Below are 16,844 nucleotides of genomic sequence, written 5' to 3'. Positions count from 1 at the left end.
ATTCGGAACACACCAAAAAGTTATTTCGTCAGCATGGAAAGCTCTTGTATATATATATATATATATATATATATATATATATATATATATATATATATATATATATATATATATATATATATATATATATACGAGAAAAATGGCCCGTTGAGGAAGGATACAACGGGCGCTAGGCTGATAGTGCTGTCTCTTTTCTCTAAACTAAAACCACCCCCCCCCCACATCACCCCCCCCACCCCCAAAAAAACATGTCTACCGTCCCATTCAACGAAATATAATTATAATACTTTTTCCAGTGTCCGCCCCCTCCCCGAAAATTCTACCCCCGCCCCCGAAAATTTCAAGTACCCCCACCCCTCTCCGGGGAGGAAAAAGTCTGAAAGAAACACTGGTGTCGCGCTTAGCCACTACCCGAAGAATTGCATTAAAGAAATTGCAAGAAAACCACTTTTTAGATTAGACACATTAATTAGGCGGTAATTTTATTATAGAGTATCGATGAAGAAATTTCTTTTGAGTTAGGGAGGGGGGGGGCTCAGACGTTCTTACGCGGGGGTGGAGGTTCAACTTCATTCACCACTGTCCGGTCACTTTAGGTCAATTATCCAACCCTGTGTATACCTAGGTGTGACATTAATGTCGCTCTACACAATTGTGGGGTGTGTGTGTGGGGGGGGGGGGGGGGGGAGAACCAACTCAGAGTGCACATAGCGTCAGTTTTTAGATGACTGTTCTAAACATACATATTTAATTATATATGTATACTGATTCAGAAATAGATTTAAATAAGTAGCATTATTATTATTTACTATTATGACAATATTTTTTTACAGAAGGGTCCAAAGGTGGGGGAGGGGTTATAACACCCCCCCCCCCCCTGTGAGGGTGTCAGGATCTCAACGAATGCACAACCAACACGATTGAGATTAGGTATCACAGTATCCTTTATTTCTCTTCAAACGCGCCCCTAGTCCCACATCAACCTGTTTGCTTTCGCTCCAACTTTTAACTGTCCTCCGCATTCGTTCCTACACACCACCTTTCTCCCGCTCACAACACAGCCACTGTCACCCGACCAGTCGCTTCCCTTGTACCCTCGTTCACTCCGTACAACAACATTCACGTCAACACACCCGGCCTCGCGTCTCACTACATGATACATACACACACGCAGTGATCCGTTCCACGTATTCACCTTTCATACACATTACATCACCACACCCCCCTGCCCCCCCCTCTTACGCCACTGGTGGATACTGTTTCATATAATTTGTAATCGTAATCACTATCGCCCAAACTATCATAATACTACTACTTCATCGTGATGACGTTGTTGACCTTAATGGTGTCACCCCCCCCCAGAGGCGTAGCGACCCTTCCCGGGGACAAACTTTCAAATTTTCGATTTGCACCCCCCCCATCAAAATTTCGATTTGAACCCCCCCCCCTCAAGTTTTTCTCTATATATTTTGCTATTTTTTGCCTTGGTGTCACCCTCTAAATGGTGTCACCCGGTGCGGTCCGCACCCCCAGCCCCCCACCTCGCTACGCCTCTGCACAGGGGAGCAACGAATCACGGAATTCACTGCCATTTGAAGGTTTGCTTATTATTTCCACTACAGTCTGTGCAGTGGTCAGTGGCGTAGCTACCGCAAAGCTAGCGTAAGCAAGACATAGGGGCAATTTACCCTCCTATAAAAAAAATAAGACTATTACATGGAAATTTTAATATTTCTTTAATAAAGATAATTTTAAAAAGAAAATGGAAATCAGTTTCTTTTCTATATTAGACATAAATAAAAGTTCTAAAAGGCCCCCAGTCGTTTCTCACTGTACAGGCAATGGTATCTCAGTGGTGAGGGGGGAGGGGGGGGGTCGTGCAGTGCCCATCCGTATTAACAACACTGTCGTACAAGCCAATTAAGCTAAAATAAACTTGAACTTTGACTCTTTGTGAGATTGGTAACTGGCACCCGTAAATGTACACGCATTACTACAAATCTCAATTGACTGGGAAATTCTCTATCCCACCCCACAAATCTGCATCCCCCCCCCCTCACAGCTGTCTGCCCTCCACGAAATTCCATCCATCCAGATTTTTTTTTGTCTGTCTGTCCATTAGGCCCGATACATTAATATAAACCGAAAAGTCTCGAGTTCGAACCCTCGGGCAGATGAGGCTCGTTAGCTGGGGACAGCCACTCTTCTAGGAGAGACAACTCCTTAAACAACTGCTGCCTTGTAGTTTGTTCTTGGTTGGTCAAAGGCCAATCAAGCAAATCCAAAAAGAAAAGCAGGCTGAAATCGGAGTCAATGGCCTCAAGGGCGCATAACCAGTTGACACGTAACGCTTAATTGTGTTGGAGGCGTGGTCGAGTCGGCAAAAAGCTCATGGTTGATAAATTCGAACAAAGTCTCGAGTTCAAACCACTGGCAGATAAATCTCGATTCCCTTCAACACTAAATAATTAAGTACGAAGAAGAAGAAAGAAGAAGATCCACATCGCCCTGAAACATTGGGAAGTCGTTTAGAATACTCCAGATAAACCTGATATATATATATTTGTGTTAGATATTATAGATAAATGAAGAATAAACCGAAATCAATGGCTAAATATATCAATATAGAGTTGCTATTACTATTATCCTAATATATAAAAGACCATGCGCAATTCTCTCTCTCTCTGTCCGCCAAATATTTTCACAGGCTATGATATCTGTATCGTCAGCGATCTTTGGAGAATTTGATACAGAAAAAAAAAATAAATAAAGGCATATTTGAGTGTAAAAACAATTTTAATTATGCAAACGGAGAAGAGTTTATAGTTGTGACAATAACGCAATGAAACAAAGACGTCACATGCCAAATGTTTACACTAAAGTAAGAACACAAAACTTATGACGTCATTTTCCGATTTTAGAATATAAAGAAATGAACTATTTAATTCAAATTTGATTTAGGGGTCGTCCATAAATGACGTCACACTCGTAATGGGGGGGGGGGGGAGGGTCCGTAATTTTGTGATGGTGTGTGCCCCCCCCCCCCCCGAAAAATGTTGACCCCCCAAAATATCAAGTGCCGCCCCCCCCCCCCCGGAGGAAAAAAGTCTGGAAGAAACACTGATGATGAGTGGGAGGGGGAAATTCAGATGGTGTGACGTCACACTTTTGTATTACAAAAAAGCTATGTTAGAAAACGAGTTTTAACCGTTATTTCACGTTTTAGAAAACTGTTTAAATAAATTTTAATAGATATGATTAAAAAACTGCAATTTTGACGAGGGTTGTAGGCTGAGGTGTGACGTCATTTGGGGGGGGGGGTCTGGCTTTTTGTGACGATGTGTGACGGAGGGGAGGAGGGAGGTAAAATCGTCAAAAAAAGCGTGACGTCATTTATGAATGACCCTTATAGAACTAGTTTATAACAATAATAGTAAAAAAAGTACTATAAAATAATTTACACAGCAATCTCTACTGTTGTTACGTATTTAGTATTTAGTTAAATATGCGGTAGAAAAATTAATTTCGAAAGAAATTTAGGCACATCATTGATTGTGTTTTGCATGTTTTTCGCCTTAGGCCATTCTCTAGTCGGCTTCTCCTCAGTCGGCTTTGTCCGACCATATTGTGTGTTGTTGATGTTTTGCGTCAATGCCTTTGTATTGTGTCGGCTTTCTGTTTTGACCCTATGCTTTATTATTATGTAATGAGCGTGATTAATGTGGGCAGAAAATATGGTCGAATTTTTCTTGTATTATCATAAACAGCGGCCATCTGTAAATTTGAGTGGTTTCCCCTGAACCTCTAAAATTTTACAAAAAAACAAACAAGATGGCTGGTAAAGTAAATGTCTAAATGAGCTTGGTTGCATCTGATGAAAACATCGCTAGTCTTTATTTTTTCTAGATATTATTTATTAGGCTTACTGAAAAGCTTAAAACAATTGCTCAAACACAGGTACATGAATGAAAATGAAACTGTAAATTTTTTGTAACTTTCAAAACGGGTGTTGGGCGTTGGGAAATTCAAATTGCGAGACGAAGCAAAATGAGGCGGTAAAATGCGAGAAGAAAATGCGGAATCACGGGTAAATAGCGAGACACAATTTGCGAAAACAAATTGTGGTTTATGTTTTTTTGTTTTTTTTTTAAAGTTATGAACTAAAGATTCAAAGAAGATGGGTAGTAATAGTTGTAATAATAGTCTAATAGTAGACTAATACTAATATAATTTGGAATTGCCATTGGGTAATCTATCGCTTTAGTCTACTACGTCTTTTAAACGTAGTAATGTAAAATGTACGAAAAAGTTACCTCATTGTCAAGGCTTTAATAGAAGTATATTAGTATATTGTTCTAGATTCTAGATCAAGTTAGCTAGTAGAAGTCCTAGATTGGTCAAGGCTATTTGTATTTTGTAGTATTCCCAGTCGGTTGGGAATAGGACATTATGTTTTTACAGAATTAAAATAGAGGCGCACAGTAGTGTGTTATGCTTTCCAACCGGTAAACGGAAAAAAAGTCACAGGAAAAAAAAACACAGAAAAAAAGTCACAGTTTTTGCTAGGAAAAAAAGTCACAGAAAAAAAGTCACGGTGGAAAAATTTTATCGGAAAAAAAGTCACAGAAATAAAGTCACAGAAAAAAAGTCACAAAAATCTTTTTAGAAATATTTTTATTAATTTGTTAAGAATTGTAAAATTTTGTATGTTTATTGTTGTGGGTTTTATTTTTTGATAGCATAAATTATTTATAGACGTTAAAAGCATGATTTATAACAATTGTAAGTAAAAATACTCTAAGATAATTAACACAACAATCTCAACTTTTGTTACGTATTTAGTTAAATACGCGGTAGAAAAGTTAATTATAAAAGAAATTTAGGCACATTTTGCCGTAGGCTATTCTCCGGTCGGCCTCTCCTCAGTAGGCATTGTCCGAACATATTGTGTGTTGTTGACGTTATGCGTCAATGACAGCCTTTGAACCTTGTCGGCTTTCTGTTTTGATCCTCAGTTTTGTTATGTAATGAGCGTGATACATGTGGGCAGTAAAGGTGGTTGAACTAAATATAACTATTGTTGCCATGAGTTGAGGGCAGCAAGCCAGATGAACTTACCATTTCACGGTAATTTAATGGTATTTAAAAATAACACGATGAAAACCGTGGACTTTGGAGCATTCTATTAAATGCTACTAATCTTAAGTTTAAAATAATTACAATCTACATACTTCATAATAAATATTTTTAGATGAATTATAAAAAAAAATTTCTATGCCTATAAAGCCTACACACATTACATTTAATTAATCCTAAGTTAATTTGCACTCTCTAAATATTTAATACATAAAAGATTTAAAAGTATTAACAAATATCATGCAAATATATATTTGTGACTTTTTTTCCTGTGACTTTTTTTCCTGTGACTTTTTTTCTGTGTTTTTTTTTCCTGTGTTTTTTTTTCCTGTGACTTTTTTTCCTACAATCTTCCTCAACAGCGTAAAACATTATTGCTAAAAAATTTGTTGGAATTGGTTGAGGAACGTTACCCAGAAAAGGCAAAATAATTTGGAAAAGTAGCTTTGGGTGCAAATACTATTGCCCGCTGTATTGCAGACATTTGTTAAAACATTGTCTCAAAAAATGCAAGCAAGTTTCGCCATTATTCAATTGCAATGGGTGATTCGCTGGACAGCTGTTCCACCTCTTAGCTGCTTGTGTTCATCAGAGGTGTGGATAAAGACATAAACATAACACTAGAGCTGGTTTCCCCACTTAGATTTTGGCACTGTTACCGGAGATAATATATTCAATGAGTTAAAAACATTTGCTGATTATAACTTTGACTGGACTAACCTCAGTTGTCTGACTATCAATGGAGCAAAGAACATGAGTGACATAAAGAAAGGCTTGGTTGGACAAGCGAAGCTGATGTGTAATGAGAAAAACATTCTGCAACCAATGTTCCTCCCAGTTATCACTTTGGCCTCAATGTTTGTTTTAAAGACTGCGATACACTATGGGCTACTATAATTGTTCACTAAATTGAACCTGCATCACCCGGGCTCTTCCCTGCATATGTTTTTAAGAGCAGCCTACACTAGGAACACGGTAGTGTAACTGGTGGCTCCTGAGAACGTCCACAATACCCCTGGCATCAGGGTGGTCTCTGAGGTGTGTCCTAACTCACTAGTACGGTAGGTGGTCAACGTACTCTCAAGACTTCGATACAGCTCACCCGGTGACTACTGGGCTGTAGTAAGGACAAACCCACACCCCATCAACTATGATCCAAGAAATATAGTGCCTGCTTTCTTCAGATTTAAATAACTTGAGTTTTAGAAAACAAAGTCATTATTCTAAAAATGCACGATTGGTAAAGCATTTATAAAATCCTCTTAAAATATTACATCAGCCTTTCTTCTGAGAGTCCCCGCCAGTAGCCAATAGTTTCGTATGCAGCTAATAACCCTACTAGATTAAATCGTCACAATTTTAAACTTTTATTTTATTCTTTAAAAAACTTAGATTCTAAAAACTTAATTTAATTGGGTATCACATTCAATAATTAAAATAAATTGTTTTATTATCATTTAAAATCATTCCACCATGAGGATTTCCCTTCTTAATGAAATATTTTCACAATAGAGTTTGGTATTTTATAACGTTAAAAAATTGTAGATTTTGCTTTCACAAAAAAATGAATTGAATATAAATAATAAATCCCATTTGTTTGTTATGAATAGATTCATGCAGATAATGCTAATGTTATAAAAATGGCATAGATGGCAGGCAGAGGAGATCCCAACAATATTCCAGCTACTCTGCACTCACAAAAAATTACTATGCAGAAGCAGCATTTTACAACGCAAAATCAAGTAAGATATTTGCACTGTCTGTGCTTTTATTACAAGCTTTTATAGTGTTCAATGTCTGTCTTTCTGTGCGTTTTTTGGCAAATCTTGTTACTCAATTTTGATCCACTTCTAATTCAGTGATTATGTTCAGACTTCCTCTCAAGATGTAAGAATATCTCATTTTATTGAAATCAGATATTAAATGAGTCATTTTAAGTAGTAATTAAAAAATTAAATGTCAAAAGTGTAGATTAAAAAATAAGCACAAGATCCCTCTACCAGATAGTTTCAGCCTGAGTACCAACCTTGGACATTAAAAGGGGCAGATACTTGACTTATAAAGATAAAATAAACTACTGCTTGGGGTTTAGCCTGTCGCTTGACCTACTTTTTTTACTGTTGTCATGGCAATGATGGCTGTTGAAAATGACGATACTGTGATTCCATTTATTAACAATGTTTCATGGTCATTGCAGAAATATATACATATAATAATAAATATTTTTTTGTATTATTCAATAATACCGATCTAGTTTTAACAATGGACATATGAGTTTGATGCATGCTGGCCATTTATACATTTTTTTGGTCTAATTATTGAGAATATCAAGCAGAACATAATAAAAGTAAGAAAAACATGATTTGCTTTATTTAATATTTTTGTAAACATACTCAAAAATACTGTAAACTATAGAAAATTATATATTGCATCCTACTAAAATAATTTAAATAATTTTAAGAAAATCATGCAGGGTAAAAACAAATCCTTCATAAAAGAACTAAGCCCACCCATTTTGCCCGCCATGTATTTGAATGGGAAGAAATCTATCAGACGACACATTTCTGCTCAAAATCAGTGAATGGTCAATCGCATCACAACATTCCTTAAAAACTAACCCACTGTACCATTGAGTGTCAGTCATATCATCATAGCGTTTTTTTTTTTTTACAAATCATTTTCTAAACTAGGGATTAATTTTGATAATTAAAATTGGTATCAAATTAAAGGTAAATAATCATTTTTCCCTTTTGTGTGGAGGACACATGGGGCTGCCACAGAAAGCTCTTTATTGACTTTCCACTTTTACCAGTCTCTATCCTCCAAGATATTACTCATCTTATTTTTTATAATTTTAATTATATTTTAATTTTTAAACATCTTAATTACTTAAAAGTAGATAGTCAAAAAATACCTTAGCTAAAATCTTTATAAACGGTAAAAATGGCCCGTTGAGGAAGGATACATCGGGCGCTAGGTTGATAGTGCTGTCTCTTTTCTCTAAACTAAACTTCCCCCCCCCCCCCCCCCCCACACACACTCCAAAACATGTCTACCGTCCCATTCAACGAAATATAATTATATACTTTTTCCAGTGTCCGCCCCCTCCCAGAAAATTCTACCCCCGCCCCCGAAAATTTCAAGTACCCCCACCCCTCTCCGGGGAGGAAAAAGTCTGAAAGAAACACTGGTCGCATTTGTAGATCATACAAACTAAAGGAAGAACCTGGGCGGGGCTTCGCCCCTACCTGAAGAGATGCATGAAAAAACTGTGCACGCTAAACACTTTTTAGATTAGAAAAAGTTCCTCCCTCCGGGGAGGAAAAAGTCTGAAAGAAACACTGGTGTCGCGCTTAGCCACTACCCGAAGAATTGCATGAAAGAAACTCTGCACGCAAACCACTTTTTAGATTAGACACATGAATTAGAATTAGGCTGTAATTTTATTATAGAGTATCGATGACGACATTTCTTTTGAGTTGGGGGGGGGGGGGGGTTGGCTTAGACGTTCTTACGCGGGGGATGGGCTTCGCCCCTACCTGAAGAATTGTATGAAAGAAACTCTTCACGCAAACCACTTTTAAGATTAGACAAAATTGGCTTTTTAATTCAATGTTTACTTGAGAATCAATGACGTCATATTACTGTGTGCACTCTCCGGCTTGATACTATTTTTTACTATATGCTAAATGTGATGTCATATTTCGTTTCCGCCTTACTGTGCATGTTTTTATTTTGCTTGTGTTTTCTCTAGAGTGTTCTTGTCAGATAGATAGATACATAGATACATAGACAGACAGCGAAACTATTATATAGAATGCACTGAAAATAAGAGAATAAAAGCAAATCGATTTCTTTAATAAAAGCATTAGTTTCTAAAATATATAAGATGTTTCATGAGTGACAAATTTATTTACTAAAGAAAGAACGTTTGTTTTGTTTTCTTATTTATATTGTGTTTAAGAACTTATGATTAAAAAGCTTTGTTATATATTTATTTTATTTTTGACCATTATTATTTATATTGTAACATTTAAGCATTAACATAGTTTTAAAAAATAACAATCAGTAATTTAAAAAAAAAACTATATTGCCTTACTTTGATTTTGTTTAAAACATCACTGTTCATTAGGGAAATTGAAGCTTTAGCTTTTTTTAAGTTTTAGTACAATCTTATTAAAAGATGTATTTCAAAAGTAAAAATTAAATTATTTACAAAGAGGATTCATATTAGGGCTAAGCTTTACATTAATAACTCTGAATTAAGTTAATATATGAAGCACTCAATCAAATTTATTATGGCTGGGCATTATATGTTATTCCTTGTAAAACAATTTAATTTTTAAATCAGTTTTAATATACAAAATTGCTACTGCACCCTTTTAACCACTACTTCTTGTTATAATTAGTTTCAGAATCAACAGTCAGTTCACAGTCAGCCACCTGAGATACTGGTAGCAATGCAAGATTTGCAGAAGAAAACATTTCAGCTTCCACAGACACATAATCAGCAACATCAGTATCAAGCTCCACATTTTCAACAAAGTCAACATACAGAATTACAGCAGTTTGCTTTTCAAAGATTCATACAAAACCCAAACATTAGATATCCAAACTCCACTTCAAGAATGACAGCTCAAACTCATTTAAATAATAGGCATACATTTCAGGGCCCCAGATTTCCAATGTCTTTTCCTCCTATGAACAATAATCCTAGTAGTTTTACAAGACCTATTATGAACTGTGGAACACCTCAGACCAATACTTTTTTCTGTAACTCACAACCTCATCACAGTATGCTTATGAATTCGTCAACTTCCAATGTGTTTTTAATGAACCCATTTGCAAACCAGCCAGCTCCACTATTGCTTGAAAAAAATTATGATGCCAAATTTACTAACAATACTAACATAAAGGGAAGTAACACAAACACTGGAAGTAATTTTAATCAAAGTGGGAACTTCAATAACAGAAATTTAAATATCTCCTCAAACCTTAACTGTAACTTTTCCAATTCAGAAATGTTTGAAATACATGTACCTCGGTCTAATGAAACAGATACATCTGGTATGAATTTAGGAAAAGCTGAGAATATTAGTTTGAAGATGAATGATTTCTCAGGAAATAGATTGAAGCCAGGTAGCATTTCATATCATCCCAGACAGCAAGGAACTCAAATGTCAAACTTTGCAGATGGTGCCTATGAAAGGTACTCAGAAGCAAACAAATATGAAACACAGAAAAAAACCACTTTTCCTCCAAGGAATGATGAATCAACTACAAATAAAAAAAGAGACTTGGAGGGGAAAACAAGTGAATTAATGTTAAATGATAATAGCAAAGTTGATAATACAACTGGGTCAAAATCTTTTTTTAGTGGACAACATTCAGCAAGACCAAAGCTAAACCCAAAAGCACCACAAAGAGAAAACTCAACATACTATAGCAGAGATCATGACAGCATTAGAAAAAGAGATAGTTTCGTGTCAGCTTCCCAAGATCGCAGAAATAGAACAAGCAGGACCTTAGGCAAGAGTAGTTATTCTAAGAGAGAATATAGATCATCTTCACATAGGGAAATGCATGCACATTCTCGTTCAAGACTTAGATCATCAACTTCACCCAGCAATTCACGTTCACGTCACATAAGAGAGAAGTCATTTGAGCATAAAAATATTCCTGTTTCCTTAGGGTTCAGCTTAGGTTCAGTTTCTAGCCAACTAAGTCAGTATCGTCAAGATTTGCTTAAAAGTGAAAAAAATGATAAAATTGATACTGCATTACCACTAAAGAGACCTAAGCTGGATGTTAGTGATCATGGTTCTGATGAGGAATTGGCAACTTCTGACAACATTAATTATTTTACTCGAAGTTGTCCTGCAGATTTATATTTTATAAGAAATTCAGAAACTGGTAACATGGAGGCTACTCCTAGAATGATTGAATTAGAAAATAAATTTGAAAGTGAAATAGTTAAAAGATCACAAAAATTTGTGAGCACTCAAGACAAAATTGAGGAGCCATCGCATCAACCTCCAACTCACCATCATCACCATCATTGCACTGGCACTAAATCCTCATGTGACAGCTCCTCCTCTTCCTCTTCTGATGAGGATGATGAGGATGATGGTGCTGTTAGTCAAATAATGGAAGAATGGGACAAAAGAAAAAAACATCCTTATAGTCTTCATCCAGAGCTGTGGTACAATTTAAAAGGACAGGTCAGTTAACACATTACATATTATATAGCATAAGAATTCTTTTTTTTAATGTTTATGGTTAATTTTAAAATACCAATCATCTGATGTTAACAATTATTTAAAGGGATTACATTTATTTTTGTTCATGCCAAGTATAAGTATCTGTTTCTGGATACTATGTCCAAGGTTTCTTTTTTGAACCAAGCCAAACAATTCACCTAGTCTCTGCCTCTGCATATGAAGTGATTAGAGCCCTTACTTTGCCCAACCACTTTTACCTTCCTAAGTAATGCTAGTCATGAACCCTTCAGAGTTTAGTGGATTTAGAGACGTCTTTAAGGACTTCAGTGCCGATCCTGAACTTGTCATTATGTCATTACAGGGGCGGAACTACAGTGCCGCCAGACCTCGCAATGCCGGGGGGGGGGGGGGGGGGGAAGGAGGAGGACGTTTAGGGGCCCGCAGCCGACCATAAACAATTTTTTTTTACAGTTAAAAAAAAATCTTGCATTTTTGACTTGATGGTTGTTTTGCAAAAAGAATACTGAAGCTGAGGTTGGATTATCTTTATTTTATAGACACCATCTCAAGTCCTCCTTCTCCTACAATCAAACACACGCTGTTGTTGGCAAAATTCTTTTGAAAATTAATCCATCACGTGAAAGATACGCAAATGTTCAAACCACTTCCATGACTTATTTCCCTTTTTTAAATAGTCAAATATGTGTGCTCTTAAGCACCTTTTAATAGATTTGCACTAAACAAATTAAAAAGCAATTACTTCTCTTAATTATTATTTAAAAAAAAATACATATTAAAGTTTAAAGAGTTACAAAGCATAAAAAGGAAATGTATTTAAAACTAATAATATAAATACAAAAAAAAACATAAAAATAAACATAGGGCGAGAAACCATTACACATCACAGCTTTTATGCTTCATATTATTTCGTACAACTTATTTACAGGAGGCATTATGATTATAGCAAACATTTTAAAACAGAGATTTTCAAAACAGACTATAAGCAGTCACACAAATGACATGTTATAACTTGTTTTTACTTTTAATAAAAACTAAGTATTTTTAATTTTAAAACTTGAACAAGAGTATTCTAATCTATATTGGTATTTTCGTGTGTGTATGTATATATATATATATATATATATATATATATATATACACACACACACACACATATATACACAATTTTATATATATACACATATATACATACACATATATATATATACATCCACATATATATACATATACATATATACATATATATATATATATACATATATATATATATATATATATATATATATATATATATATATATATATATATATATATATATATATATATATATATATATATATATATATATATATATATATAAAAAGCAATGTATGTGTGTTTGTGTGTGTGTGTGTTTGTCCTTTATGCATTACTACACCTCTCATCACATCGCCGTGAAACTTTGGGAAGTTGTTGAGAATATTTCTGGGGAGGTTTCTGCGGAAAAAAATTTTTCAAATTCGCAGGGGTGGCGCCCCGGCAGGGCGCGATTTGTTTTTCTCTATATACGGTATATAAAAATAAAAAGTCAATTTTGGTTTGACATCGTTCATCTGATAGCCATTAGACTTTGGGGAGTTCATAATAACACTCAAAGGAAGGGTTCTGTAAAAAAAATAATTTTTAATTTCGCAAGGGCGGTGCCACTGGAGGGTGCGATTTTCCTCTATATATGGTATATAAAAATAATAAAAGTGAATTGCGGTGACACCGTTCATCCGATAGGCATGAAACTTTGGGAAGTTGTTGAGAATATTCCTAGGGAGGTTTCTGCGAAAAGAAAATTTCAAATTCGCCGGGGTGGCGCCCCGGCAGGGCGCAATTTGTTTTTTCTCTATATACGGTATATAAAAATAAAAGTCGATTTTGTTTTGACATCGTTCATCCGATAGTCATGAGACTTTGGGGAGTTCATTATAACACTCTAGGGAAGGGTTCTGTAAAAAAAAATATTTAATTTCGCAAGGGCGGCGCCACGGGAGGGTCCGATTTTTCTCTATTTACGGTATATAAAAATAATAAAAGTGAATTGCAGTGACACCGTTTATCCGATAGGCATAAAACTTTGGGGAGTTCATTATAAAACTCTAGGGAAAGGTTCTGTAAAAATCATTTTTAATTTCGCAAGGGCGGCACCACGGGAGGCTGCGATTTTTCTCTATATACGGTTTATAAAATTTCTGTTTCGCACCGTTCATCTGTGTACCATGAAAGTTTGGGGAGATGATTAGATCACTCAATGGTAGGGTTCTGCAAAAAAATATTGTTTAATATTGCAAGGGCGGCGTCCCCGGGGTGGCAGGGTGGGAGCGATTTTTTTTCTCTATACACGGTTTATAAAAAATAAAACTCGGATGCGGTTCATCCGAGTACCATGAACTTTAGGGAGTAGATGGGAATACTTCCGAGAATATTTCTGCGAAAAAGAAAACTAAAGTTTCTTATGGGCGCGACATATAGGGTACAACTTTCGTCAATACACGGTTTGGCGCCCAGAGTTTTAGAGCGACTATGTTGGCACTTGGCATCTGTTAATCGAGCGTCCTGCATTGCGAGTAAGGAGTACTACTATATTCAGCGGTAAAACTACAACAGGCTTCTAAAAATAACTTTGTAACGCGAGGAAATCCTTCTGTACAGTTTCATCACCTTGCGAAAGATGAAAAAATAACATTTTGAATATGAGGAGCCTACTGTAGAGTTTCGTCACTTTGCGAATGATGCAATAAGCATATATTATTAGACAATCCAGTCAGAAATTGAGATCGAGCATCTAATAATAGACCATTAGTAACGCTAGCATATTGCATCAGTCACACTGATACTTAAAACATGTCAAATAATTTTTTTTTCGTGTCAAAGAAAAAATCCTGATCATTTGTGTCACTTTAGCGAATGACGAAATCTGCATCTTTATTAACAGGATGCTATTTGGCCGATGACGCCTGTTAGTTTTAAGGAGCCAGGGGTAGTACGCCGCGCCTATGCGGTAGTAAAATCGGGGGGGGGGGGGGGGGGGGCATGAGAGCGCCCCTCTACGCTCTTACACAGAGGCGCTCACCGAAGTGTGTTCTACCATATTAATTAATGTACACTCAAGGTTTTAGAAAAGTAGGTCACGCGTCTAAGAACATATAATTATAATTGATAAAGCGTTGGTGAAATCCTAATATATTTCGTCAAACTTTCTTCTATCCCTGCGGCAACGCGCGGGGGTCTGGTACGCTAGTCTACTTCCTAAAGTTTTATTTTTTATATACCGTATATAGAGAAAAAAATCGCCCCCCCCCCGGTGGTGCGCCGCCCTTGCAATATTAAACAATATTTTTTACAGAACATATATATATATATATATATATATATATATATATATACGAGCCGACCCACCGGCATATCATACGCCGCTATTTAGTTGTATAATTTCTACTTTTCAGTAATTCATGATTTGTGAATTCGACAGTACCAATGCTGCCACTGATAATATTTGCTTTTAAACACTATCAGTAGGTCGTTAAGGACGATACTACCCCCACCCTCATTTCCCCCAACCCCTACCCCCCCCCCCCCCCCCAGTGAAAGCAGCCTCCTCTTAGCTACCTCCCCTAAGTTTAAAATCGTTTCAAACGAAATTATCTGCCCCTAATAGCCGTCACTAAACCCAGCTCCACGAATGTTAACATTTAGCGTGAACCACAGCTCACCAGACCATGTTGGGGTGGGGTGGTAGGGAACGCGCTTACAGCTTGTTTTCTACCGTCTCCCAGAAGAGAATTATATATATATATATATATATATATATATATATATATATATATATATATATATATATATATATATATATATATATATATATATACACATATACACACATATATACACATATATACACATATATACACATATATACACATATATACATATATATACACACATATACACACATATACACACATATACACACATATACACTCATATATACACATTTATACACACATATACACACATATACACACATATATACACATATATACACACATATTTACACATATATACACACATATATACACATATATACACATATATACACACATATACACACATATATACACACATATACACACATATATACACACATATACACACATATATACACATATATACACATATATACACATATATACACATATATACACATATATACATATATATACACACATATACACACATATACACACATATACACACATATACACACATATACACACATATACACTCATATATACACATTTATACACACATATACACACATATACACACATATATACACATATATACACACATATTTACACATATATACACACATATATACACATATATACACATATATACACACATATACACACATATATACACACATATACACACATATATACACACATATACACACATATATACACACACATACACACATACACACACATACATACACATACACACACATACACACACATACACATACACACACAAACATACACATACACACACATACACACACATACACACACATACATACACATATATACATATATATACATATGAAGTTGAACTTTTTTCATGTGGGATAATTGATTTTTGAGAATATTTTTTTAGGCCAACGATGGACCGCTATGCAGGTGCAGTATTAAATCAAGACAGTCAGGTATTCGGCATGACATATATCCAGGAGAAAAGGCTATTAATGTATGCAAAGATGAAAGTAACAATCTGAGAGATTTGTATCACTATCGAATAACTATGTCGCCATACACAAACTTTCTTACAAAGGTTTGAACATACATGTACCTTATATTAATGATAATATTTTATAATAATAAATAATTATTTAAAGCATCTATAAAAAAGTAGATATGTTGTACTTATCACACTTTTATTTAATTTCCTTTACTATTTTCTATATTAAATTTATTAGATTGATTAAAAAGACACTATTTATGATAATTGTTTGTTAATTACTGGTGTAGTTAACATTTAAATCTAAAATTTGAAAAAAGTTTTCTAATCATGTTTATAGGTGCCTACCCTAATCAATCATGACAATCATGAGTACATCTTTGAAGGATTCTCAATGTTCAGTCATAGCAAACTTGAAAATATTCCACCATGTAAACTTCTGCGTTTTAACATTGAGTACACAATCCACTTTATCCCTGAATCTGCTCCTGAGAACTTCACTGTGCGCAGTATAAATTTATTCAACACGTATGTACCTTAATTATTGATAAAAAATTAAAGCTCAGAAAAATGTTTTCCATTTCAACACTTATACACAGAAAACGAATAATTAAATTGGTTTAAGTTTTTATAAAACCTCTGGCAAGACAATAAAAGATGCTATAAAACAGATGATTTTTCAAACTTTCTAGTAGC

At 35.2% G+C, this 16,844-nt stretch overlaps 1 protein-coding gene across 3 annotated transcripts in view; it reads left to right on the top strand.

The window, feature by feature from the left end:
- The first annotated feature begins 3,795 nt into the window (after positions 1-3,795).
- Positions 3,796-16,844, top strand: part of LOC131940541 (ribonuclease 3) — a 29,715-nt gene continuing 16,666 nt past the window's right edge. The window contains exons 1-5 of one of the 3 annotated variants that reach the window (XM_059299210.1): positions 3,796-3,957; positions 6,747-6,878; positions 9,546-11,357; positions 16,068-16,241; positions 16,489-16,676. In XM_059299210.1, coding sequence (XP_059155193.1) covers positions 6,786-6,878; positions 9,546-11,357; positions 16,068-16,241; positions 16,489-16,676 — 2,267 coding nt within the window. In that variant the 5' untranslated portion in view covers positions 3,796-3,957; positions 6,747-6,785. Of the gene's footprint in view, positions 3,958-4,010; positions 4,088-6,746; positions 6,879-9,545; positions 11,358-16,067; positions 16,242-16,488; positions 16,677-16,844 lie in introns of those variants that run through there. The other 2 variants (XM_059299229.1, XM_059299219.1) reach the window with 2 other exon arrangements.

Source organism: Physella acuta, unplaced genomic scaffold (assembly GCF_028476545.2).
Source record: "Physella acuta isolate Inbredline_101_S28 unplaced genomic scaffold, ASM2847654v3 ptg000022l, whole genome shotgun sequence".
Classification (NCBI taxonomy): Eukaryota; Metazoa; Mollusca; class Gastropoda; family Physidae; genus Physella; species Physella acuta.
Note: the sequence above shows the minus strand (reverse complement) of the source record. Positions and strands in the feature narration are given on the sequence as shown.